The 26,817-nt window shown below is 55.0% G+C and overlaps 1 protein-coding gene across 1 annotated transcript in view; it reads left to right on the top strand.

Annotated features, from left to right (window-relative positions):
* RADIL (Rap associating with DIL domain) overlaps positions 1-26,817 on the top strand; it is a 62,361-nt gene that overhangs the window by 19,603 nt on the left and 15,941 nt on the right. The window contains exons 2-4 of the mRNA XM_078439811.2: positions 18,167-18,399; positions 20,071-20,709; positions 22,757-22,794. Coding sequence (XP_078295937.2) covers positions 18,167-18,399; positions 20,071-20,709; positions 22,757-22,794 — 910 coding nt within the window. The remainder of the gene's footprint in view (positions 1-18,166; positions 18,400-20,070; positions 20,710-22,756; positions 22,795-26,817) is intronic.

Raw genomic sequence — 26,817 nt, 5'->3', positions numbered from 1 at the left:
TGGATACTGACAGGCAGTGATAGCCGACTCTTACACAGCCCTCAGATATATACAACTTCAAACACGTCCAAGCAGCTCAGGGATCCGAGACTTGAATGTGAATCAGAACTTGGGGGAGGCAGCTGATCTGGGATTTAGAGGAGGGCTGAAGCTTTAAATGCTCATACGAGAAAATAAAGACTGAAAACCAATGAGCTACCTGCCTACTTGATTAGGTCAAAATATATATCTAATGAACTCCGCAAGAGAAGACAGGAAACAATATAGAGCAGAACACATGCAGGAGAGAGAGGATCAATAAAATGAAAAGTGGTATCTTTGAAAAGACTACTCAAAACTGGCAAGACTGAGGAGGAAAAGTCAAGATGGGACATAAACAATCTCAGGTGTAAGAGGGGATAGCGACAATTACACTAGGGGTTTTTAAAAAAGGGGGCGCCTGGGTAGCTCAGGTCATGATCTCACGATTTGTGGGTTCCAGCCCCACATTGGGCTCTGTGCTGACAGCTTGGAGCCTGGAACCTGCTTTGGATTCTGTGTGTGTGTCTCTCTCAAAAATATATTTGTTTTAAAAAAGGATCTTACAGATAGCTTTTTGCTAGTAAATTAAAAAACTTAACATGAAATGGGCAACCTCCTAGAAAAGATACAGCCTACCAGAACACACTCAAGAAAGGCAAAAACTTGAACAGTCTCCTCGACAGTGTGTGTGAGCCATTCAAACGTGCACCCAAACCAGACAGAACCATGAAAACACCAGCCCCGAAGGCTGTCCAGGCCAGTTCTTCCTCATGCTCAAGGACAGATTATTCCAACACTGCACCTCAGACTATTCCAGAGAACAGAAAAAGCAGCAGCAGTTTATGAAACCAAGAAAACCTTCGTATCAGAACCAGAGAAGGGAAGGACGGGAAACGAGGGAGGGCCTCCCGTAGGCTCTCTTGCGTGGCGAGCCCAGGGCTTTGATTTCTCGCGGTACCACGGTTCTCTTTCCCAGGAACCAGCTAGGGTTTTCCCAGACAAGAACAACTCCTTACCTGTGGGTTCTTTCCTTTCAGATTTTGGCCTAATGGTTTCTTTCGCTGTCGTTTATGGCTCATACGGCCAGTGTTGGTTGTTTTCAGTGGGAATGTTCAGCTGACTAGTCCTGATTAGACCGCTGGATTTTAGGGAACGAGCACTTCTCTTAACACTAACAATACACTTGCTTTTAACTTTACATAAATGAGTTCACATGATGCAAACATTTTTTTCTTTACCATGGCGTTCTGCTCTCTGCCATATCAGTGCCTCTGCCGTTCTGACCCCTCCTGATGTCGTGTTGACATCCTAGTACGTGCATGTATTAGTTTTCTCTTGCCATATGATAAATTACCGCAAACACGGCAGCTTTAAACGACACACACTGCTCAGCTCACGGGTCAAGTCCGCGTGGCCTGGCTGGAGTCTCCGGGTATCGCAAGGTTGAATCCGAGGTGTCAGCCAGGCCGAGTTCTTGTCAGGAGGCTCAGCCTTACTGTTGGCAGAGTTCAGCTCCTCGTGGTTAGAGGACTGGGGTTCTTGTCCCCCTGCTGGAAACCCTAACCACCCCCCCCGCCTTCAGGCCAACAGCGTGGCATTGGCTACTCCCTTCCGCCAGTCTTTGACTTCCTCACCACTCGTAAAGGCTCATGTGCTTAAAGTAAGCCCACCTGGGTAATCTCCCTTTCACTGACCCCAAAGTGAACTGATTAATGAAACGAGTTACATCTGCAAAAACCTCTTTTGCCATAGAAAAACAAAGCCTCAACGGCGGCACGATGGCTTCCACCTTGACAGGTCCCTCCCACGCCCTGGGGAGGTGATTACGTGAGGGCCCGGTCTCGGGGGGCTCATCCTGGGCCGGGCCGGCCAAGACCCACAGCTACATCCGTGGGCAAAACGCTCCAGCCATCTCCAGGCCCCGCAGTCTCGTGCCGTTACGTATCCGTTCACGTCCAGATGCTCGTCATGTACAGAATCCGAGTCAGGTGTGGGGCGGGCGCCTGCGTATATCCATTAAGTGCGGCTCGGCTCTACCGCCGGAGGGCACAGTGCTCCCCACCCGCGGGCCGGTGGGACGGTTGGCTCCCCGCATGCAGTGGCCGGCCAGGTGCGGGACAAGAGTCGTGGCGTTCTGGGTCAGAAAGGGGGCAGTGGACGGCGAGAAGGAGTCGCTGGTGCAGGTGGAATTTGAAATGCGGCCGGGTGAGCCTGGCTGGGGGCCGTGGTGAGATTTCCAGGCCTGGGAACACTCTGCTGGCCGTCCTCTGGGCTCTGAGCCACTCTTCGCTTTTCCCGAAAGACGGGACTCTTCTGCGTGTCGTCTTCTGCCTGCTGCCTGTGGAGAGCCTCTCTCCGTGCCGGGCTCCCTCCGTCCCTGCTCCGAGCTGCTCGCTTCCGAGAACCTGCCGGCTGGGCCAGGCGTGGATTCCAGGGGCGGCCGGCCGTCAGACACGCCGCACCCAGGGACGCTCCTGAGATGGCCCTTCTCTCTTTGCAGCTTCTGCTGAGAGGTGAGGATGCCCTTAAGCTTCTCCAGGGCCCCTGATTTGGTTAAGAGAACCGACGAGCGGCACCCTTGGTGTCTTGAAAGGGTCTTCGCGTGGCCCGGCGCTCTGGCCTTCGGATCTTTCTGAGGCGCCAGGAGAGGGTTGAGCAGGACACCGGCCCCTCTCTCTGCGCCACCCTCAGACTCTTGGCCTCCTTTGTCGTCCGGAGACTGAGGATCTTCAGTCATCAGTCCGGGTTCCATTCTGATTCACAGCTCCTGGTGTTTCTCTTCCTCTTTGCCTCTTGGGACAGGTAACAGGAAAGCGGGTGGCATCTCCTGAGGGGTGTGCTCAGGCACATCAGTCACAAGTCCTGCTCCCGCATGACGGGCCCCCTTCCCGGGGTTTCCAGAAACACGCCCCCGTGTCCTTCTGAGCCTTTGCCACAGCCCCCTCGAAGTCCACACTCCTGTGACACACGATCCTGGTGTCTTCAAGGCGAGGTGCTCCTCACCTTTTTCCGGGCCCTGCCAACAAGCACACGTGTAGTGGCTTCAAACCACACCCTTTCAGTGTCTCACGGATTGAGTGTGTCGGGAGTCTGGCATGCGGTGGCTGGGCCCTCCGCTCACTGGGTGGCTGTGGTCCCTACAGGAGCACGGGGCCCCTCAATCCCACATGGTATTGGCAGCGTTTGGATCCTTGGGGTTGCAGGACTGAAGTCTCCATCTTGTCTCTGCCTTTCCTTCTTGTTCCGCTGTATGTGGACCGGGGGCCCCTCCCAGCTCTGCAGCGTTCAAACCCTTGTCACACGTCAAATCTCTCTGATTTCTGTGACCAGCTGGAGAAAACGCTCTTCTTTGGTGGCACTCGTGTGATTAGGTTGGGCCCCCTGGATTGTCTCTGTATGGTAAGATCAACCCGTCAGGAACCTTAATTACATCTGCAAAATCTCTTTGCCCTTGAACACAGTCACGGGAGTAATCCCAGGAAGCGGAGATCGTGGGGTGGGGGGCAGTCATTTGAGAATTCTGCCTACCATAGTGACCTTGTCTAGTTTGCCTGCGCTTGGGTAAGCCTGAGTACACCTACTCAAACGTGTACTCACACAGGCTTTGATCAAAGTTCGTTGTTTTAGAAATGGGGCCACATCGTTTTCCTACCAAACTCCTTTGGGAGGTCTCTCCACATCTGTCAGAGTTCCCATTCACTCGTTTTAGGGATTATGGAATATTCCATGGTGTGGATGGAGCGCTATGTATATTTTGGGATCATTAAGAACACTTTTGCAAAACCTATTGCCATATATAATGTATTAATGCCGAATGTGTTAATAATTGCAAGATGGCCAGTACCTACTTTCGACTAACCTAAAAATCAGTGTTAAATTGAACACCATGCCTTAATAATTGCTTAGGATTCTTAGTTTTGTACTTCCCTGAAGAGCTCTCATAAACGTAAGGGTTTATTTAATCACGGACTTTCATCTCTCTTAGTTTCGTGCATACATGAGAAGACAAACACGAGTGAAATAAATCCAGTGTCTAATTCCCCTTCTCCACTCCGGGCTGTCCGTGCCCACGTGCCCTCGGGAACACGCGGGCGCACCCTTTCTGAGGAGAAGGCTCCGCTGTTAGCTCTGCGATTTTCTTCCCAGCCGTGGGCATGAAATTCTGCGAGTTCGCACACAGCAGCCAGCGGTCACGTTGGCTCTTCAAGTAATCCTTAAGCGACTGAAAGACTGTAGCGCCGCCCCCTGCCCCCTGCCCCGCCCCCGGAGGGAACAACAACCAAGTTTCCACCTCACGGCCGCCACCTGGCTGGCGTCCATATGAATGTGGGATGCTTTCCAGTTTCAAAGATGCAGATAACGTCGGGGATTTAAAATGTAGAGGACGGATGACGTATCCCCCCTGCGTGTGCGTGTTCATTCATTCCTTCCTTTAGTAGCTGCAACAGGATGCACATTGAACGTTTACTTTTCACCAAAGTCACATGGGTGCACAGCTTCCCGTCACTGATTAAAAACAGCCAAGCCTCACGCCGGGCCCCAGCCTGCGCTTCTTCCCGATGTTTGCGATCCTCCGAGGGAATCGTTTTCATCTGTGAATGATTTTTTTTTTTTTTTTTTTTTTTTTGTCACTTATTTCCAAAGCTTAAAACAAGAAGCTTACCCTACAGTGACTTGATTTGTTAAATTTCGGGCAGAGCTAGGGATGTCCCACCATGGGGATGGGAATGGCCCTCGTTAAACCATCCAGCTCCGGTGGCCCGTGCTCTCGGTGCACACGGGGCTGGGGCCGGGTTAGGCAGCGGGGTGTACGTTGCTTCGGCCAGGTGTGGCTTTTCACAACTGAAGGTGGGTCTGTACAAGGGTTACTTTTCCTGGCGGTCCGACCTTTAGTTTCTTGCAAGTGAATTACTGTTATCGTTGTTTGTTTTCTCTTTCTGTCCGTGCTTCTCACGAATCCAGTTTTCCCCAGCCCTCTGCCAGTTGTCCTGCTTCAGGATGCTCAGCTATATGGTGTATTTTATCAATTCCAGCGTTTTTGGGTCCGCTGCCTCGCTTCAGTCTGGGCTGGCTGCCCCTGAAGGCTGCTCTTAGCTGTCATTCCCTTGGCATCTCTCTGGGGAAGGAGCCCCTGGTTTTCGCTGTCCCTTCCTCGTTCTAGGTCCCCCCCCCCCCCCCACCTCCCGTCCTGGTGGAGTCTCTCCCCGGTGGCTTCCTGAGAAAGTGCACCTGGGAATTAAAATTGCTCAAGACCCTGTATGTCTAAAAAGATCTTTATCCTACTTTAACGCATGATTAATAGTTGATATGGGTGTGGAGTTTTAGAATCAAAGCAACTTTCTTCCTAGAAATTTGAAGGTGTTGGTCTGTTTCCAGTAACTTCCAGCGCCCCCCGGGGGAGCTGCTAGACGTTGTGCTTCCTCACCCCTCATGTTCAGTCGCTTTTTTCTCCTTCTGGAAACCTCTCATTTCTCTGTGCTGCTCCCTCCCAGCCTCTCTCGGAAGAGCCAGGCTGTGTGCCTTGGAAGGGGTGTGCTTCCACTCTGGTGTGAGTCTTAACTTCTTATTTAAAAAAATTATGGTCGTATCCGTTACCATATTTATTCAGATTATACCCAATTGCATATTTTGACCCTTCGTGTGTTTTTAACCTCTCTTGTGTGTTGGACTTCTAATGGGCCATTTTAATCTAAAAACTCAGGATCTGAAAAATTAAGAATTCCGTTCTGAAAAATTATGTTATTCCTTTGACGATTTCTTCGGGCTCTTCTGTTATTCAGGTTCTGGATCTATTTTTCTGATTTTTCGGTCTCCTAGTTTCTCTTCTTTGTCGTTTTGGTCTACTTGCAAAGCAGTTTCCTCAACTGCCTGTTCCAACCTGCGGGGTCAGCGTGGGGACCTGATTCCAGAGCAGTGGCGGGGGAGGGGGTGAGCCCTTCTCTGGGGTCAGGATTCCTAATGGAAGGTTAAACCTGAGACCGCTCAGCTCTGGCACGAGGATCGCCTTCTCCGGCTGGACCCAGGGGATGCCCACCTGGCGGGCCTAGAGCAGAAAGCGGTCCCCGGGTCTTTCTTGTCTGTGTGTGCCATGTGTCACTGTGCGTGCCACGCGGTCCTCCCTGCAAAAGGGCTCAGCGCCATCTCCTCATGTCGGGGGAACCAGATAGGGCCTGGGGTTCAGAAAGTTCTTGCTTCTGCTGCCACACTGCTCTTGCTTTGCTGCAGTCCTGGGGGCTCTGTTTCTTTCTGTGACCAAGAAATGGCTTAAGCATTTTATCCACTCGGTTACCCGTTATCTTAGTGAGGCGATTCCTTCTAGAGAGGGGATGTTCTTTCCTGACTGAGGCTCGAATTAACGTGAGAAGGTCCAAGGTTTACCACAGAAACAGTCCTGTCAGTGCTTTAAAATGTCATTTCTCTCCACTTAGAAAAATGACATTCCCATTGTTGAAAATTTGGAAATAGGGAGTATAAAGAAGAGAACAGAAATCACCTAAAATGTCCCCTTACTATTCCAGTCTCTTCTTATTATTGGATTTCCTACGCAATTTAAATCCACCTACATCCACGTCCTCCGTTTTCTTTAACTTAGTATATTTATTCATATTTTCATATTATGAATATAATTTTTTTTAAGGTTTATTAGAGTGCAAGTGGGGGAGGGGCAGAAAAGGAGAAGGGAGGAGAGAGAGAGAGAGAGAGAGAGAGAGAGAGAGAGAATGAATCCCAAGCAGGCTCTGCACCATCCATACAAAGCTTGATGCAGGACTTGAACTCATGAACTTTGAGATCATGACCTGAGTTGAAACCAAGAGTCGGACCCTTAACCGACTGAGCCACCCAGATGCCCCTATAAACATAATTTCTTTTAATGTTTATTTATTTTGAAAGAGGGAGTACACACACGTGAGTCGGGGAGGGACAGAGGGAGAGGGAGAGAGAATCCCAAGCAGGCTCCACACTGTCAGTGCAGAGCCCATCTCGGGGCTCGAATCCACGAACCAGGAGATCATGACCTGAGCCAAAACCAGGAGTCGGACGCTGAACCAACTGAGCCACCCAGGCTCCCCTATGAACGTAATTTTTAATGCCATTTGAATGAGTACACCTGATCGTTTCCCTATTGGATTTTAAGAATATTTCCCATTTTTTGGTGTATAAATAATGCTTATGTAAATAAACATCCTTGTACCTAAATGTTTGATTCCTTTTTTGATTATTTCTGTAGGACAGCAACTTAACAGTACCATTCCTTTCTGGAAGAATGGGACATTTTGGATACTGATATATCTTTAATACTGGTGTAGTTGGCATATCTCGATAGCTTTTTTTATTTTTATTTTTTTATTAAAAAATTTTTAAAGGCCTTATTTATTTTTGAGAGAGAGCTACAGACAGACAGCAAGCAAGCAGGGGAAGGACCGAGAGAGCGAGACACAGAAACTGAAGCAGGCTCCAGGCTCTGAGCTGTCAGCGCAGAGCCCGACATGGGGCTTGAACTCAGGGACCGTGAGATCATGACCTGAGCCAAAGTCGGGCGCTTAACTGACTGAGCCACCCAGATGCCCCTCGATAGCTGTTTTTAAAACTGGGGGCAGATTGGTGCCACTTTCCGTCCCACCAGCAGGACGTCCATTTCCGTATCTTAGCCATCACCTGTTTCCATCATTTGAAATACTGACTTGAAAGAGGGACGTCGTCTCTCCCTCCTGTAGGTTGTTTCCTGTAGTATTTGTGAGGCCGAACGGGTTTTAGGATGTTTATGAATGTTTATATTTCTCATTCTGTACCTGTCTCTGCTTTCCTCTTGATCGTGAAATACTTGAAGCCCACGAAAAGCAGATACAGAATAATACCGTGAACTATTTGTGTACCCACGACCCAGCTTAAGGAATGGGCTGCTCTGGACAGGGCCCCCCGGGGGACGTTGTTCCCTTTGAAGTTTTCCTGGGTACGTGGGGAGAAAGCTGGGGAGCTCGGGACGTTTGCATTTTGCCTGGGAACCGAATCCCCGGGTCGCTTTCAGGAAGGAAGGTTCTGGGCGGAGCTAAGGGGTGTGCTGTGGAGACGGCGCAGGGGCACGTGGAGGCTGCAGGGCCGGCGGTGGGTGCGGGTGGCGCTTGCCCGCCTCGGACAGCCTTCGAGTGACCAGGAAGGAGCCAGCAAGACTCCACTTGTCCCGGCAGCGCCCGGCTTTCAGAATCGCTGGTGTAGATGGTTACCATGCGTGGTCTCTGCGCCGTGTTCCTGGTTCCTGGTGTCCCCAGTGTCTCCGGCCGGCCCCTCTGCGGGCCAAGCCGCGTCCCCTGCGCCCTAGAAACGCAAGGCGGTGTGGTCGTGAGGCCGCGGCCGGGTGCGTGTAGCTGCCGCTGTGAAAGGGCCCGCGTGCGGGAAAGGGCGTGGAGCGCGACTGCTGTAGGGTCAGTGGGAGGGAGATCGCGAAGCGAGCACGGCCCGCTGAGCTATGCTCGTAGCGCCTGTGCTTCCCGCTTGCTTTTCTTGGGTGGACACGGATGGTCGCCTGCCCCAGGTCGCCCTGCCCCAGCCACCCACCCCCACCCCCGCAAGCCACCACTGTCCTGATTTCCTAATGCTCATCTGGTCCCTTTTCTCTGAGTGATAACACCCGCGTGTTTGCTCCTACACGACGGTTTCGCTTTACCTGTTTGGAGTATCGTTGGTCTTTGGGAAAAGGACTCCCTGAGACCCTTCCTCAGCTCTCGCACACGTCCTGAGCTCTCTACTGTGTCTGCTGAGATGCTCGTGTGGTTTGGTGTCTTACTCTATTGATTTGCTGTATTACAGTGATTGATTTACGTAGGTGAAATCAACCTTGTGCTCCTGGGATAAATCCCACGTGCTCTTGGTGTATCATCCTTTTCCTATCTTGCTGGATTTGGTTCGCCTGTGTCTTGTTGGAGACTTTCATGTGTTTTCTTGTGATGTCTTTCTTCGTTCTTTTATTGGATGTCACGACTCTGTGAACTGGATTCTTCAGTCAGTCCTAGAAAATTCTCAGCTCTTTTCTTGTCAGATGTTGCCTTTGTGCCATTCTTACACCTCTCTTCCTGGAGCTGTCTTTAAACCCGTCGGACCTTCTCACTCTGTCTCTTAGCCCCTTTCATATGTTTTCTCTTTCTTGTCTCTTTGCACCACTTCCTGGGTAATTTTTTCTGACTGATCTTTGAGTTCATCACTTCTCCTTTCTGATATGTTTCGTGTGTCTGATACATTACATGGAAGCGATAGTTTCTGTTACTGAATTTTTCATTTCTACAACTTGAAGTTTGTTCTTTTTGAAATCTGGCGTCACTGTTTATAATTTACTGTTCTCTCCACATATTTCAAGGTGTGTTTTACTTTTTTACACAGGGCAGGCGTGGTTGTATATTTTGTGTATGATAATCTCAACACCTGGGCTCCTTTTAGAAGGACACTTGTCATTGAAATAGAGCACACAGACAGAAAAGTGCACAGATTGTAAGTATGCAGCTCAGTGAATCTTCAAAAAGTGAGTGGACTGTGCAGCAGGCACCCAGGTCAGGAGACGGGGCGCTCCTGGGACTCGAGCAGGGCTCCCTCCTGGTCCCTCCTGACCGTGAGGCACTGACCCAACTGTCTTGACTCCTAACACCAAAGTTGGGTTTTTCCTCTTTTTGTATTTCCTACAAATGGAATCCTGTAATATCTACCTTCTTGTGCTTGGCCTTATTATCACCTTTGAGAGATTCCCTGATTTTGTTGGTTATGGAAGAGTTCATGATCATTGCTGTATGCTATTGTGCATTCACATGAAAACACTCCAACTTGTGTCCCCATTCAGTTTTTGACGGACACTTGGGTGGGTTCCAGTTGGGGCTCAGTAGGAATCACGCTGCCGTGAACGTACTTGGGACTGTCTTGTGGTGACGCGTGCATTTCTGTCAAGCGCACGACTGGGGGTACAGTCGATGGGCCAGTGAGTGTGCGTATGTGCTCGTGTAGGAGATACTGCTAACCGTTTCTCCTCTAAGTGCGTGTGCCTGTTGACACGCCCACCACCAGTGTGTAAGAGTTGTGACTTCCGTTTTCGCTCTCACACTTGGTGCTGCCTGTCTTTTCACTACGGCCCCGCTCACGGTTGTGTAGCAGTTATTTGTGGTTTTAGTTTGCGTATCTGATGATGAGTGAGGCGAATCACGTTCTCATATGTTTAAACACCGTTTCGGATGTTCTTTGCGGCATCTGTTCGAAGCCCTCGCGTGCTTCTCTGCTGGGTCGTCTGCCCCGTTCCTAGTGATTTTGGGGACGGGCCCTTTTCCTGAGGGCTGTACCACAAATATCCCCTCCTACGCTGCAATTGGCCTTCACACGTTTTGAAGAGAAGTTCTTAATACGATGACTGGGCCAGTCAGCGAAGCAGAAACCACACCAGTTGGTGACGGGAACTCAGGCTGCGCCGTCCTGTGATGTCACCTCCAGTTCCCACCGGGCCCCAGTAACGGGTCAGGAGATGTTTCTAAAGGAAAGCGGAAGGTGTGCTCCAAACCGCTGAGGCTGGCCCCGGGCCCGTTGGCGCAGTCCGGGGGTATCGGCTCCCCGGGGCCGGAGCAGCGTGCCCGCAGCCCAGACTTGCTGCCCGTCTTACTCTTGCTCTGGGTGCCACTCAAATTTGGCACCCGTGGGCTCAGTAGTGCACTGAGGGGTCACCGGGGTAGCGGTTCAGGGAAAGAGGCCCCCAGGTGGAGCTTGTAGGTTCCTAGAGCCGGGGAAAGCCAGTCTCTTCAGACACAGCAGGACAGGCCACTCCTCTTGGCAAGTAAGGCTCAGCTTGGATCAGGGGTTCAAGTGGCACAGCTTTGTCAGAGCCCATCCTGATGGCACTGTTCCAGGGTTTAGGGTCCTGCTCTTTCCCCATCAGGGCAAGTTTTTCCCAAACTTTCACCTGGGGAACTTGCTGAGGCTGTGAATTCAGTTTTCACTGTTATTCAGCAAGCCACACAGTTAAATTTTAGACCTGATTTTTCGGTTGACCCCGTGTATGCAAGAGTCAAATTATTTTAGGGTCCCTCTAGACACTTCCTTGTTCTCTGACCAGTGCAAGTATCACACTTGAAGAGTTGCACTTGTCAGTGTCTGTAACCTCTGCAGCGCACCCAGAAGCATCTGTGGGGGGTGGTCTTCCCTTTGTGAGCAGCGCCTTCCCCCCATGTAAGAAATCTCTGTGTGCCCGAGGCCGTGAAGATCTGTTCCTGTGTTTTCTTTTAAATTCTTCATTGTTTTATCTCCACGGCTAGATCTATAGTCCATCTGGAGTTAATTTTTGTGAATGGTGTGAGGTAGGGGTCATGATTTTTTTTTTTTTTTTTTTTTTTTCCATATGGAGATGCATTTGACCCGGTATCATTTACTGAGAAGACCATCCTTTCTGCGTATGTGAGATTCTGTTCCAGGACTCTCGTTTCTGTTCCAATGGTCTACTGTCCTTATAGCACCACCACATTCTCTCAGTTACTGTAGCTTAGAATAGGCTGTTATCTGATAGTTCGAGTCTTCCCGCATCACAATTGATCTTCAAGGTTACCTTATACCCTTTACATTGCCGTATACACTTACCAATTTGTACACACACATCTGCTGAGACCCTTCCAATGTGGGATCACATTGAGTTTATACATCAGTTTAGAGAGGACGGATACCTTTACAGTCCATCAACTTGGTGTATCCTTCTATTCGTTAGGTCTTTAATTTCTGTCCATGGCGTTTTGTAGTTAGCAGTGTTGGGGTCCTGCACATCTTGGGTAGACTTGTTCCTTCGTTGTTTCGTGTTTCTTGACACGATTATAAATGGCACCATTACTTTGACATACCCTTTTCTCACTGTTTCTCCCACACGAAAATGGTGAACGTGCACACTCACCATGTCTAGTCACCTTGCTAAATTCACTTGTTAGTTCTGATTGCTTGTCCATAGAGTGTTTTGCAGTGTCTTTTATTTATTTAATGTTTATTTAGTTTTGAGAGAGAGACCGACCCACACAGAGTACGAGTTGGGAAGGGGCAGAGAGAGAGGGAGACACAGAATCTGAAGCAGGCTCCGGGCTCTGAGCTGATAGCACAGAGCCCAATGCAGGGCTTGAACTCACGAACCGCGAGATCATGACCTGAGCCAAAGTCGGACACTTAACCGACTGAGCCATCCAGGTGCCCCTCTTTTGAGATCTCTATAAACACAGTCAAATTGTGTGCAAAATAATTATAATCTTATTTCTTTCTTTTCAATTCTTGGACTTTCATTTGTTTTTCTTGCCTTAATTGTACTGGCCAGGACCTCCAGTCCAACGTTGAATGGAGGTGGTCATAGCAAGCATCCCCGTCTTATTCCCAAGGGGGTGGTGCTCCATGTACATTTGGTTTAGAATTTTCTTTGCCAGTAGTCAGACTGGTCCTGTAAAGCTAGGCTAACATATTCCCATCCACCCGCAGTCCCTTTATAGGGTTTGATGAAGTGGAATTAAATGCAAAATGCCCAGAGTAAGGCTGGCCAGGCAGTAGACAGGTGCTCACCAAATTATCTGTAAGTAGTTCTTTTTTGTGCATTTCGAATACAAAAAACTTCACGTTAACTTCAAGGATTGCTTGGTAACTCAGAGCGCTCCATTCTGTGTCTTTGCTAAAGTAGAAAAGGGTGTTGCAGTTAAAACGGACTTGCTCGAGGCAGGTGTCCCTCTGCATTTTGCAGCAGCTACTGGAGAGTGTATTCAGCAGTGTATGCCCAACTTACTAGAGATCACTTAAAAGTAGTCAAATTCCCCCAATTCTAATAAAATTCCCTTACGCAGGACCATTCCGTTGCCCCATCAGTCTTTAGTCATCGATCAAAACCACATCTGAGAGACCACCAGCCCTGCGCACGCGCGGTGGGTGTAGGCAACACAGATTTTCCAAGTTGTACGTATTGTTTCAAACTCTGAGTCCCGGAGGGAAGAGCAAACAGGATTCCGAGGTAAAAAGCTACAGGTTAAATTTATTGTCCTAAACTTAGTGACGTTCAGGAAAGAGCTGTGTTTTTCTTTCCACTGCTGTCCTGGAGCCAGCATCCAGCCCGTGGCCGGAGCTCCGGTGACAGCTACCAACTGTTTTCAAAATTAATTTTGCCACCCCTGGTATGCACAGAGTCCTGTCCTCTCCACCGGCAGAGGGGACGTCTGCACCAACCCGACGTGGAGGGAAGAGGGGCTGCATTTAAAAGAGTTTGCGGCCCAGGGTGTACCCCACGCCGCTTCCTCCCCTGCCCAGATGGCTGCCTCACCCAGGAACGTCTGATCCAGGGGATGAGGGAACCACGGATTCCTGTCCTGCAGAGCCACCTGCTTGTGGGTTTAGTTCTGGGCAGGTGAGGGAGCTAGCTGGGGCCAGCGGCCAGGAAAGGGACGCGCGGAGCTCCTTTCTGTCACCGCGTCCATTGTGGCCGATCTCTACCTTCTCTCACTGTCCCTATCACGGCCACACCTCCTGCAGGTTAGGAGTCCCTTCCCAGTTCCCGGGTCAGAGCGAAGGGTTCAGGAGACGCACAGTGGACTCTGTGTGTCCCATCAGGGCCCGCGATTGACTTGTGATGCCTGTCGTTTCAGAATGTCCTCGCGTTGATTTGTCCTCTTAAAATGAGGAAAGTAGTCGCTTGGCTTCTGAGTCTGGTGCCTGTGTGCATTAACGAATGTTGGGAGGCACCATGGTTCCCGCGTGTGTCCTGGGGAGGGGGGCGGGGCAAGGTGGTCCCGCGTGTGTCCGGCAGAGGTGCAGGAGGCCTCCGCAGGCGGGCTACCCGGACCCCTGCTTCCACTTCTCTTGGGCCGTGTTTCTGCTTTTTCACCAGAGCAGCTATGTAAGGGTGGAACGGGGAGCCCCATATCTGCCACCTTTCTGGGAGCTGACAAACACTTACCTAGAGAAAAGAATTAGAAATCTGAAACTCAAGTTAAATGGGTAGGTACTCAAGTAAGTTTAGCAAGCGCTCGGCGCATTTCTGCACCAGGGGCTTTGTCTGGGGACGGTGGAGGGGGAGTGCCTTCCCAGCAGTGGTCCAGAACCTTCTGGGCTCTTTTACAAAGTACAGACTCCTGGGTGTCCCTCAGACCTCTGGAATCAGGCCAGAACCTCTGGCCCCACTGAGCTCAGTTGCACCGTAGCAGGAACACGTGTGGATCGGCACGCCCGGCCCATCGCGGGGGGAGTGTGGTGGCAGACGGGGTCTATTCTGGCCCGCCAGCCTTGGAGGGCATCTCCTTCACCCGTGGGCACGGCCTGGCACTCTTGTGGGATGAATAGCTTCCACCTAGAGTACCGTGCTGTGACGGGCATGGACCCCATTGCCCGTCTGTTTCATTAGATCTCCTCTGCTGAGTGAAATCCCCGCCTGGGGGTGGCGGGGCTGCTGGGATGGCCTTGCTGGTGGCAGAGACCCCAGCCATCCCCCACCCCCACCCCCCATCAGGCTGCAGACCCGGCCGGCCTCTGCACCACAGGCTCCTTCCTCTCTGCTTCTCGGCCACATCACACCTGGCCCGGGCCCGAGCACCCTGCAAACGCCCACGCTGTGCAGGCCAGAGCCACGCCACGCGTGCCTTTGAAGGTTTCTGGGGTACGTTTGCAAGGACTCTGCCCAGCTGTGTGCCACCTGTCACCCTCCACCCAGAAGTGAGGGCCTTCTTTCCAAGTTGGGCAGATCTGTCCTGGTTTTGCATAGTGCTCAGATGCCTGGATCTGATGATGGCAAAGCTGAACTAAAATCAGCTGGCAGCAGGGGAAGGTGACTGTCCCTGTGAGCACTCTGGGAGCCACGGGCCTCCTCGGAGCCTCTCGCTGGGGACAGTGCTGGTCTTCACCTCTAGTGGCCTTGTGAGGATGGGGCCAAGCCTGGAACTGCACCTAGGGCCACAAGGGGGCCGTGGTCATGTGCCTGGTGGTGGTGGTGGGGGGTGCCTGCAAGGTGTTTATGATTCTAAAAGTATAAAGAATGATGTAACTGACGCCCAGAATTGACGTACAATTTATTCATGTTGACTTGGAGTTTTCTTATATAAAAGACACGGCATATATACAAAGTTATATATAAAAATACACTCCGAGCCATTATGTTCTTTGTATTATATATATCCCCAGGCTCATTCTGTCCCCACCTATGACAGCCATTTCTTGAATTGACTGTGGGTCTTTTCTTTAAAAAAATTGTTTTTAAATGTTTATTTTTGAGAGAGAGAGACACAGCAGGAGTCGGGAAGGGGCAGAGAGAGAGGGAGGCACAGAATCCGAAGTAGGTTCCAGGCTCTGAGCTGTCAGCACAGAGCCCGACGCAGGGCTTGAACTCCGAAATCGTGAGATCGTGGCCTGAGCCGAAGTCAGATGCTTAAGTGACTGAGCCACCCAGGCGCCCCCACCCCCCATTTTTTTCTAAAGTTTATTTTGAGACAGAGCAAGCAGGGAGCAGAGAGAGGAAGACGGAGAATCCCAAGCAGGCTCTAGTCTGTTATCGCAGAGCTGGTTGTGGGGCTCAATCTTATGAACTGAGACATCGTGACCCAAACCCAAGTTGGACGCTCAATGGACCTACCTGCCCAGGTGTCCCTTCAATGATGTTTTATGTGCTTTTTAAGTGTGTAAAGAAATGGCCTCGTACCTTAAGTGTTAAACTGTTTTTCCACCCTCCTCGGGTGCATACTTGGCTCCCGCTTTTCCCCCGTGGCACCTTCATCCTGTGAACACATAGCTCCCACGGAGGTCGTGTGGCCTGCAGTGGCCGTCCTTGCACAGATGTCCATGCACGTGCGAGGGTTCTCCTGGTCGTGCCGTGAGCACGGTGTGTGTGGGGTCGTGTCGGGGTCGTGTCCGTGCAGGTGTGAGGGTCCTCCCGGCCATGGGCGCTTCACCCCTGACAGACTCCGAGCCGGCGTTCCTCAGCCCCCACCCTTCAACACTCCTGTGGCCGCCCCCGGACCCAGTGAGGAGACCCGGAGGCCAGACCACGCTGCAGTATTTGAAACTCCCTAGGAGGGTCTGTGTGCAGGCGGACAGTGGAGGGGGCGTGCCTTGGCAGCAGTGGTCCAGAACCTTGTGGGCGCTTTTACAGAGTATAGACTCCTGGGTGTCCCTCAGACTCTGGAATCGGGCCAGAACCTCTGGCCCCACTGAGCTCAGTTGCACCTAGCAGGAAGCGCTCCCTTCTGCAGGGAGGCCAGGGAAGCCGGCCCTGGGCCCTGGGCTGTCGACCCTAACCCTGGATGGAGGAAGAGCTTGGCGGCTGCATCATTTTGGATTGGTTTTTAAACGTTTCTTCTTCTGAGCATGGCCCGCGGTTGTGCCAGTGCTGCCACAAGCCCTGGGGTCTGTGGTGCTAAGAGGAGCAGGGGGGGCAGGGCAGGTGGGGGGAGGAGCTGGCTTCCACCGGTGCCCACCAGCCCCCCCCCCCCCCCCCCCCCCCCCCGCCCATCCCCAGGTCCTTCTGCCCCTCCCACCCCCCTGCCTCCCTCCCACTCTGCCCTCCCTGTGTCCTCCGGCCTGCTCTCCCCATCCCCGCCTGCCCCTGACCCGCTGCTCCCCCGCTCCCCCGCCCCACCTCCCCCTCTGCCCGACCGCTCTTGCCTGCCAGTCGCTGGCTCTGCAGCAGGCACGGAGGAGCAGCGGGCGCCGGGCGGACGGCCTCGCACTGCGGCTCCGGCTGCACCGCCGGCCTGGCCTCCCGCAGACCCGGCCTCTTGCGGGTGCAGAGAAGCAGGCTTCGTCCTGGAAGGGCCGCTCTCGGGTAAGGCGGCACCCTCGCTCCGGCCGGCCTGCCTCACTTCCTCGGGCTCCGCCTGGTGTGCCTGGAACGTTGTAGGAAGGCAGGCTCCAAGCGGGGGCGGGTGGGCTGTAGTGGGGCGGGGGGGGGGGAGTCGGGAGAGGGCTCAGAAAGAAAGCGCCGGGGTCAGCTCTGCTCACTGGCCTCCTGGGCTCCAGTTGGCTTCTCAGCTTTCCAGCAGCGTTCGTTGCGAGTGCCTCCTGTGTGTAGAAGAGTCTTTGGTGGCGGAGGGGGCGCAGGTGCACGAGTGAGTGTGTGGGCACGTGCGTGTGTTTGCACGCGTGTTTGTGTGCATGTGTGTGCTTTCGGACCTGGCCGTGTCAGGGGCTCGGAAAGGAGCAGCCATGCTGCTCTACACAGAGACCAGCCAGCTCAGGGGACTGGGGGGGTCGAGGGCACACAGACTGCTTCCTCCTTGTAAACTGGGGGGCGGGGGGGAAGGAGGCTGTGAATATTTCTTGTCTCAACTAATCACAGCACACACTCCGGTGCACATGCACCGTCCCCTCGCGCGCACGTAGGCAGCCCCCGCGCACGCAACCCCCCCAGCGCCCTCCCCCCCCCCCCGCACACGCGCCCTCCCCCTGCACACACGCACGTGCCCTCCCCCCCGCCCGCATACACGCCCTCCCCCTCCCCACACACGCCCTCCCCCTCCCCACACACGCCCCTCCCCCCCCCCCCGCACACAGCCCTCCCTCCCCGCACACAGCCCTCCCCCCCCACACGCCCTCCCCCCCCACACACTCTCCTCCCGCACACGCGCCCTCCTCTCCACATGCACGCGCCTTCTGCCCCGCACGCGTCCCCCCCCCCCGCACACACGCCCACGCACCTTACCCCCTGCACACACGCCCTCCCTCCCGCACGCGCCCTCCCCCCACACACCCGCACGCGCCCCCCCCCCCCCCCGCACACATACACACACACACAGAGGCATCTCCCCATACACACACACCCGCAGGAGCCTGGCCGTACACACACACACACACACACACACACACACACACACACACACACACGGGTGGCCTGGCAGGGCTTTAGGGACAAGCCCCTAGGTGGCCCAGGGGAAGTGAGGGTGGCAGTGGGTTTGGCGTCCTGAGGGGAGGGCTGCCGGGTGGCTGGTCCAGGTGGGTCACTGGGTTCCCATGGGCGTCTCTGGACATGGAGCCTCGGGGAGCCTCGGAGGTGCCCCGGCCCCATGAGTCTCGCAGTCTCCTCTGTAGCAGTTGACAAAACAGCGACTGACCAGCTTTAGAAGGGGACCCAGGACGTCTGATTGCAGAAGGGCCCGGAGGCTCTGTTTACCTAACCGTGTTGCTTCCGTTTCAGGGATAAACGCCCAAGCCCGGAGGCTGCAGCGGAGCCGCGCCAAGGGGACCCCGGCCCTGGCTTCGGGCGCCGCCCAGAGCCCCCCCACATCCCGGCTGCGCCGCACCGTCAGCGAGACCAGCCTGAGCTCGGCCACCGCCCAGGGCGCCGAGGACCGTGGCCCGGACGCCATGCGCTACTCCCTGTACGAGTCGCCCCACCTGCTGCTTCTGCAGGGCTACAGCCAGCAGCATGTGAGCCGCCCCCTGCAGCCCCGCCGCCCTGAGCTGACCGAGCGCCCGCCGGGCGTCGTCGCGGCGGACGGCCTCCTAGCCGTTAGCTGCGTCAGCTGGGAGCTCCTGCGGCTCCGGGCACTCGGGTGCTGAGGAGGCTGGAGAAACGGGGTGGCGGGGACCACCACGCAGGGCCGTCCTGGATTCTGGGGGAAGTGGAGGCTTCCTCTGTGCTGTGTTTCCAGAGCATTCTGTGTCCAGGCTCCAGGAGGAAGCTGTGGGGGAGAGGGCTCACCCGGTGCCGGGCCTCTCGGTACTGCTTGTCTGCCCCCTTCCGTGTGTGTCTCCGGCCGTGCCCTGCCGTGCCTTTGGGGTCCCCGACACGGGTCTGCCCACCTGTCCAGACGACGGTGGCTGCTTGGCCAACAGCTGCTGTGGCGGACAGCTTCGACTGTACCGCGAGAAGTTTTCCCCGAGGAGGCAGGGAGACGAGCCACCCGTCCCCAGCCCGCATGTCCCGCCACTTCTGTGGGAGCCCTCGGCCGGAGGTGTGTGTGTGGCCTTCTGAGGTTCCTCTGTCCTGCTCCGCACCCACCGTAGGCTTTCCCTTCCTGCTCTCTTGCTCGTGCCGATTTGCCCAGCTCCCTCCCGGCTCCATCCCGGTGCCCGCCATGCAGCGGTGGGGCTGGCGGCGCTCAGGTCTTAGCGACGCCAAACCGGGCCTCGCGCTGTGCCAGCAATAGGAAGTGACGAGAGGCCAGACGAGGGTTCCGGGCGAGGCTTTCCCGGGGCGTGTGCTCCAGCACGAGGGCGGCAGCTCAGAGGAAGGAGTCCTCTGCTGACTCTGCACCTAGAGGTCGGGGAAGAGTTTCCTCGAGAAACAGGTGGAGAGAGAGGGTGGCCGTGAAGCTTTAGAGGCGAGGGTTTTCTTGGCACCCGTGTACTTCGCAGTCGTGCCTTTGTGCACGCCGTATGTTAAGTTTCCCTCCGGCCTGTGATTTTCAGCTTGTGAACGAGGGGAAGGTAAGTTGGGGGCACGCCTGGTGGGCCCCGCGCACACGCAGGCCAGCGTCGGGGGCCCATCGTGGCACACACCAGCACGGGCCGGATGTCGTGAGCGCCTTGGGGCGCCGGCCCCTCCTTGAGGTTGGTGTCCTCCGTTCTGCACTCCTGTAAGGCACGTTGCTGTAGGAGACACGGACTCCTACGTTTTCTCTTGGGGAGTTTTTCTTACGGTAGCGTCGCATCAGGTTCCGGGAGAGGCTACAGTCCTGTCCCTGTTCTGTCTCGTGAGAAGTCGTGGGCCTTCGCGAAGCCGGGGCCGCAGAGGAGGGTGCTGGCGCACAGCTCGGCACAGGTCACGCCGGGGCCTGGCGGCACGTGGCTGTGCCTCTAAGCCAGTGTCAGTGCCCAGCTCGGCCCCGTCTGGCCTCTGGCGTCTCGCAGCTGGAGTCCTCCCGGGGTGTCCGGTGTGCCCTGGAGGCTGCCCCGGGAAGCCCTCCTCCCGCGGGGACCGTGGGTGCCCAGTGGGGGGCGGGAGGGTGGCAGGCAGCAGGTTAGGAAGGGCTCCGGGGCAGGGGGGCCCAGGATGGCGAGCTGGCCACCTGGAGCCGGGCCACCTTTTCGTTTCTTCCCCCTAGGGGTTTGCCCGAGGTGGTGTCCCGCCCTTGAAGTCTTGCGTTTGCGTTTCAGGACAGCCTGGTGTACCTGCTCAACCGGGAGCAGCACACGGTGGGCCAGAGGACCCCTTCCAGCAAGCCCAGCGTCAGCCTCTCGGCCCCGGACATCCTGCCCTTGCACTGCACCATCCGCAGGCACCGGCCTCCGGGCCCAGAGAGGCCAGGGAACAGGCTGGTCCTGGAGCCCGTCCCCGGGGCGCCCGTGTCCGTCAACTTCTCGGAGGTGGGGGGCCGGGCCGTGGTGCTGCGCCACGGGGACCTGCTCTCCCTCGGCCTCTACTACCTGCTGCTGTTCAAGGACCCGGCGCAAGCCCAGCCCCTGCCCGCCCAGGCCCTGGCCCGGCTGCGGGCTGGGCCGCGAAGCTGCAGGATGTGCGGGGCCGCGCTCCGGGCCCGGGGCACCCCCCGCTCCGGCTCCACGCGCGCCGCCTTCCCCCGGCCGAGGCCGCTGCACCTGGAGTTCGAGCCCGAGGTGGAGGACGCGCTGCTGCAGAGGATCATGACGCTGGTCGAGCCTGGCGGGGACGGCCACAAGCTGGCCCCCGCCTTCCTCCTCTGCCTCTGCGTCCAGCACTCGGCTACCCGCCTGGAGCCCGGCTCATTTGGGCCGCTCCTGCTCAAGATGGCCAAGGCAATCAGAGAGACGGTCTGGGTCAGTCACGGGGCTGCCTTTTGCTGTGGTCGGGGGGCCCGTTGGCTGGGGGCGGAGCTGGGTGTGGGCTGTGGGTGCCTGGGGGATGTCACGAGTCCCTCCTCTGACCGAAGGCCAGCTTTACTGCCTGTCCACACCTAGGGAGCCCGGAGCATCCCACTGTGGCATTTTGTCCTTGGGGCAGGCGGGGGGGGGGGGGGCGGGGGGGGGAGGCGGGGGCTGGCCACGGCATCGTGCCCTCTGGTCCCACGTCCGTCCCCCAGGCCCAGCCCAGCCGTGACGTGCCCTTGAGCCCTGGATGCCCATTAGGCCTGAGTGACCTGTGCTGTTTGCCTGGGGCAGTTCGGGCCTCGGCCAGCCCTCGGCTATGGAGCCCTTGTCAGCTCGGGGCTGGGGGCCCGGGGCGGGTCGACTCTTGGACACCGAAAAGCTTGACTCCCTTAGGGTCTCGAGACCACCCACCTTTGGGCAGAGGTGTGGGGCCAGCCTGTGCCCCGTCAGAGGCTGGTTCACATCCCTGGGCTCTGCCCGCCGCCTGCCAGTGGCTCCCCTGCCCTCACGGAGGCGGCTCCGGGTACTGCCAGGCATCCCTGCAGGGCCAGGGCAAGCGCTGCTGCGGGCGGCCTGGGTCCAGAACTCAGGGCCCCTCACCTCTTCCTGCCCCTCCAGGACCCAAAGCCTGACCGGTAGTTACACACGGTCTCCCAAAGAGATGCCTGTATATCTTGGCCCAGCTCACTCTGTCTCTGCAGAAACTGGATAGATATTTCAGATTAAAATGCACGTTTAAAATAATTGAAACCTTTTAAAAGCAAAAGCCAACATGGGCTGTCACCTCCCAAGGTTTGTACAAGTAATCCCCGTGCATTGTGGCTATCCGAGGCCACCTCTGACGGTTCCCACGTGGATTGATGTTGGTATGGCCCTGGTGTGGTCGCTTTCCTCCGTGCGGTCAAGTGCACGGTCAAGTGCGGTCCGTGCGGGCCAGGTGAAGTCCACGAGGTACATCAGCCTGAGCACACTAGGGCCTGTGGTGACCGGGGGCCTGAGGCTCAGGGGTTGTGAGTTTCTACACAGCTCGCTGTCCTGTCCTAAGCCTGCTCTGGGCCAGACACTAGTAAGTCAGACGCTACGACGCGGGAGCCGTACCCCACGCCCCGCTGAGGAAACCGAGGCAAGGAGGGTGTGACTTGGCTTGTGATGGAGCATAGAGGTGGGCGGGGAGCCGTCTGCCAGCCTGAGCCCGAGTGCCGCCCGTGGCTGTCGGAGGTGCTCCTGGGATTAGCCTTGTCCCCCACCGTACGGGCGTGGAAGCCGAGGTTTGTGGAGGTGAACTACTTTATCCAGGGTCTGGGGCTCACGAGGGAGTCAGAATCCGGGCTACACCCCGCCTGCTTCCCCCGTCTGTCCACACACCTCAGCCCTGGTCTGGCGAGAGCCCCGTACGTTTTCGTCGTTCATTTGTCTGTCGGGCAGCAAGAGCCGTCTGTCTTCCGCCACTAGAGGTGGGCGAGCACATCTTGGAACGAGTGGATCTCTGCTCTGTCAGATGACAGCTTGCTACTAAAGCAAGAATAACTTCTCAGTTAAAAGTGACGGAGGATGTTGGCTAACCCGTGTCCCCGTCGGGACGTTTAAATGCGTCTGTGAACACTCCATACAGCCATCCACCTGTTGCCGTGGCCGACGTCGAAAAGCGCATGTGTTAAGCTGGACGGTACGAGTGCGCATAGAATCTTCATTCTGGCGTCTGTAAGATGCCTGAGCTGCTTTACTGATTCTGAAAGGGCCACTTGTTAAGTCAGCTAGATGGTTGTAAATGATCTCTGTTATAGGAAGCACGCAGGTCATATTCGGCAATGGAACGAAGAGATGTCACATCACATGGAAAACTGGCCTTTCCGGCACAGCTTCGAGTAAACAGTCCGCACAGCAGTGCTGTGTTTTTACGCGGACGGTGTGCTGGGCGTTTAGTGGCGTTCTCGCTGAGCACGTCCTGTGCTGTCCTGTTTTTTCTCATGCTTGATTTTTTTGTCTCTGATTGTAGGAGAAAACCAAAGAACTGGCGGAGAAGCAGGCGCACCTGTAAGTATGGCCCAGCCGTTGCACCTGTCCCTTAGGGAGCTAGTTCCCCAGCAGACTTGCACCTCCCTGTGGAGCCTGGGGGGGCCCCTGACGTCTCCGGGGTCAGCTGTGTGCTGCCGTCCAACTGTCCTTCTGCCTCAGAGTGGCTGTTGCCATTTCTGCGCTCACCACCCCAGGAAGCACTGTATTCGGGGAGTTTCTCCAGAGCACCTGTAAGACCGAGGGGGCGAGGTCCCCTCTGCAGCCTTGTCGTGCCCTCACTTCCCCGATGACTGTGCCAAAGCGAACCTGCCGCCTCAGGAAGTTGTGCAACCCTGATTTTGAGAAAAGGCGGCACGTTTCTGTTCTCCCACGTCTGTTTTCCCACGTCTGTTTTCCCAGAGAGCGCTGTTTATGTTCACAGCACTGCTGGGACTTGGGAAGCTATTTGGCATTAACAGCGAAGACGTGTATACGCTGCGACCCAATAGTCCCGCTCCCGAGCTGGCACCACGGAGGGCAGGAGGTGTGCTCTCAAGGCCTTGTTTGTAAGTGACCAGGTGGGCAGAGGGCCGTGCGTTTGTACGGCGGACGCTTGGCGACGGTGAGAGTGAACGCACTATGTGCTCCGTGCGTGTGTCGGAATCTGAAAACCGTGTGGAGCAGACAGGGCACCCGCACGTAAAGTCCGCAGCGAAGCCGTCCGGCCAAGGAACGGACACATGTGGTAACACCCCAAAGGAGAGCCACGTTGAGGGGGCTGGTCACTGCCCGTCGTCAGGGAAGGGCACACGGGACCTTAAGTCACACGTTGGTTCACTCCCGTTGATGCCTCTGCTATAAAGACCATCTGTCAAGCGTGCCGTTGGCGGTACATGTCTGCTCAGGCGTCCTCCGTGGTCCCCGGAAGGGAAAGGAGCGGTCGTCACCGCCCCCCTTCGAAGGGAGGGATGCAAGCCTGGGTCAGGAGCAGCATAGGTCTGGAGTGGCCCAGCGGTCCCACCCGAGCCGGAAGTTGAGCACAGGGTTCCTGGCACTCGTCGGCGCGCGCTCTCTGGCTCCCGTTGACATCGGGAAGCTGGAGCGACTTCTGTGGAAGTGTTTGCTGATGAGCGATGTGCCTCTGAGGCGTGAGGCTGCACGGGGAGGCCCGGCCCTGCCGCCCAGCTCACCGGGGCAGCGCTCAGCATGGCCCGGGCCCCACGGGGGAGTCCGGCATCAGAGGGTGGTGGCTGGCTCACCCGCGCCGGAGGGAACAGCACGGGCCTAGTGTACTAGGCGGCCTGTATCGCGTAGGTTTCCCATGTGAGGGGCTGGCCTTGGGGGCCCGGTGACAGGTGTGGCGGCCTCACCCCCAGCCCCTTGCTTTGCTCCGGGACAGCCGGGCTTCCGGGGCAGGGGTGGGGTGTGGAGGTGATGGAGCTGAGGTTTCAGGGGCTCGTGCTGCCCCTTTCCCTCCTCAGTGCCGCTTCCTCCCTCATTGGTGCCTGTGCTGTGGCACCCTGCTCACGGGGGAACCAAGGCCTTCCCCGCAGCAGCTCATGCCCGTTTTGGGTTCCAGAACTTGTGTTATTAGGGCCAAAAAATGCCTGTGTCCATCGGCAGGGATTGCTCCTTCTCCCTCCTTTTTAAAAAATTACGAATCGGGGCACCTGGGTGGCTCAGTTGGTTGAGCGTCCGACTTCGGCTCAGGTCATGATCTCGTGGTCCGTGAGTTCAGGCCCCGCATCGGGCTCTTGTGCTGACAGCTTGGAGGCTGGAACCTGCTTCGGATTCTGTGTGTGTGTCTCTCTCTCTGCTGCTTCCCTAGTCACGCTCTGTTTCTCTGTCAAAAATAAGTAAACGTTAAAAAAAATTAAAATTAGGAATCACTTCCAAAATATAGAAAAGCACAGACTGTTAACCACCGAAGAATCCATACCTGAATTTCACATTAACATTTTGCCTCACAGGTGTCAGAGCTTTGTGTGGGGTGGTTCTGTTTCAATTTCGAACGACTGTGGACTTTCACTACACGCTTTTGCTGCCCCTGTGATCACGCCTTTTTTTCGGGGAACGCACGAATGTGGGTGCTGCGTTACCAAGTTTTCTGGACCGCGGCTGAATCCCTGGGAGTAAACCCTTTGTGATGGCTGAGTTTTTAGGAGGGCGAGGTTCAGGTGGTTGATGTTTTAATGAGGGTTTTCCCACCTGAATTCACAGGTCACGTTAATCTGTGATTTTTTATTCGTTGCCTTTGTCTGTAATAACAGGGTTCGCAGAGACTGAACCGGGCCACCCTGTGTGTCTTCAGGTCCCTGCAGTGGTTTGTCTGAGGTGTGGACTCAGCTCTCACAGGTTTGCTCAAAGTACGAAGTACTTCCCTGTAAGAGTGTCTGGACGGCCCGGTTTTGCTGAATCCATTTCTTCGGTGATTATTGGCGTATCTAGTTTTCTGGTTCTGCTTACGATGATTTCGGTAATTTTTACTTTCGTTTTCAAAGTTATCGGAATAAAGTTGTTCGTTCTGTTCTCTTTGGAGTTTTCACGTCTCGTGTATCTGTAGTACTATCCCAGCATTTACATTGGTTGTATCTCCTTCCTCTTCCCTCCCTTCCAATTATCTTCCCAGGGATTCGTCTGTTGTCGTCTGTTTAAAAGGGTCAATTTTGTCGTTTCTGCTTACGTTTTCTTCGATTTCTATTCCGCGAAGGTCTTTATCGTTTCCTATTCTTGCATAATTTCTGTTTTAAGTTTCTCTTTGATTCGTTAATTATTCGGAACAATATTTGAATTTCTTAAATTTGTGTTAACCAAAACGCTTTCGATTTTGTTGCCAAGTGATAATTTCCCCTCGATATGCTTCCCATGTGGATTAAAAAAAATTAGATCACCGGTGCCTGGCTGGCTCCGTTAGGTGGAGCATGTGACTCTTGATCCCGAGGTTGTGAATTCCAGCCCCATGTTGGACGTGGAGCCTACTTTAAAAACATTTGGATCAGAGCAGTGATTGATTTGATCCGGTTTGGTTTATTTTTATTGTGGTAAGAACACTCGACATGAGCACTACCCCTCACAAGGCGTTTTGAGGTGTCGGTTAGCCATTTCTGGTTTCTCCGTCCCCGCCCCAGCCCCTGGCAGCCGCCATTCTGCCCTCTGAGTCCATGAGTTGGACTGTTGAGAAATGTCACCCGAGCGACATCATGCAGTATTTTTCCTTCCGTGATTGGCTTATTTCGCTTAGCATAATGTCTTCAAGGTTCATCCGTGCTGTCGCGTTATTGCAGGATTTCCTTTATTTTTTAAAAGCTGAATACATTTCACTGTGTCCCCTACCAGGTTTTCTTTACCCCTCCCTCCCTCCCTCGGTGGACGTTTCGTGTGGCTCTGTGTCGTCCTCCTCGCACCTAGTGCTGCGCTGAGCAGTGGGGTGCGAATACCTCTTGGGGATGCTGATTTCAGTTCTTCCGGGGAAGTAGGCAGGAGCGGAACTGCAGGGTCCTCAGGCCGATTTTGAGGAGCCTCCACACTGTTCTCCACAGCGGCCGCGCCGTTCCTGGTCTGCCCTCCCGCCCACAACGCAGGAGGGTTCCACCTTCTCCACACCCTCACTGACGCCTGTTACCTCTTGTCCTTCTGACCGTGGCCCTTCCAACGGGGGTGAGGTGACAGCTCATCGTGGTTTTGGTTTGCGTTTACCGGGTGGTGAGCGATGGTGAGCGCCTTTTCACGAGCCTGTCGGCCACCTGGATGTCTTTTTTGGAGACCTGTCTGTTCGAGTCTTAAACCTTTTCTTGAATCGGGTCGTGAGTTTTTTTTACTTTCGAGTTACAGGGTTTCCTTAAGTGTTTTGGAAATTAACCACTTAGCAGATGGATGGTTTACAAATCTCTCTCCCACGCTGTAGGTTGCTTTTTCACCCCGTTGGAGGTTTTCTCTGCTGTGCAGAAGCTTTTCAGTTGGACATAGGCCCACTTGTCTATTTTTGCTTTCGGTGCCTGTCTTTGGAGTCCTATCCGTGAAATCGCTCCCACTCGGTGCTCACCTGAAGGGATAGGCCGGACC

Source organism: Panthera onca, chromosome E3 (genome assembly GCF_046562875.1).
Source record: "Panthera onca isolate mPanOnc1 chromosome E3, mPanOnc1 haplotype 2, whole genome shotgun sequence".
In the NCBI taxonomy this organism is placed as follows: Eukaryota; Metazoa; Chordata; class Mammalia; order Carnivora; family Felidae; genus Panthera; species Panthera onca.
Note: the sequence above shows the minus strand (reverse complement) of the source record. Positions and strands in the feature narration are given on the sequence as shown.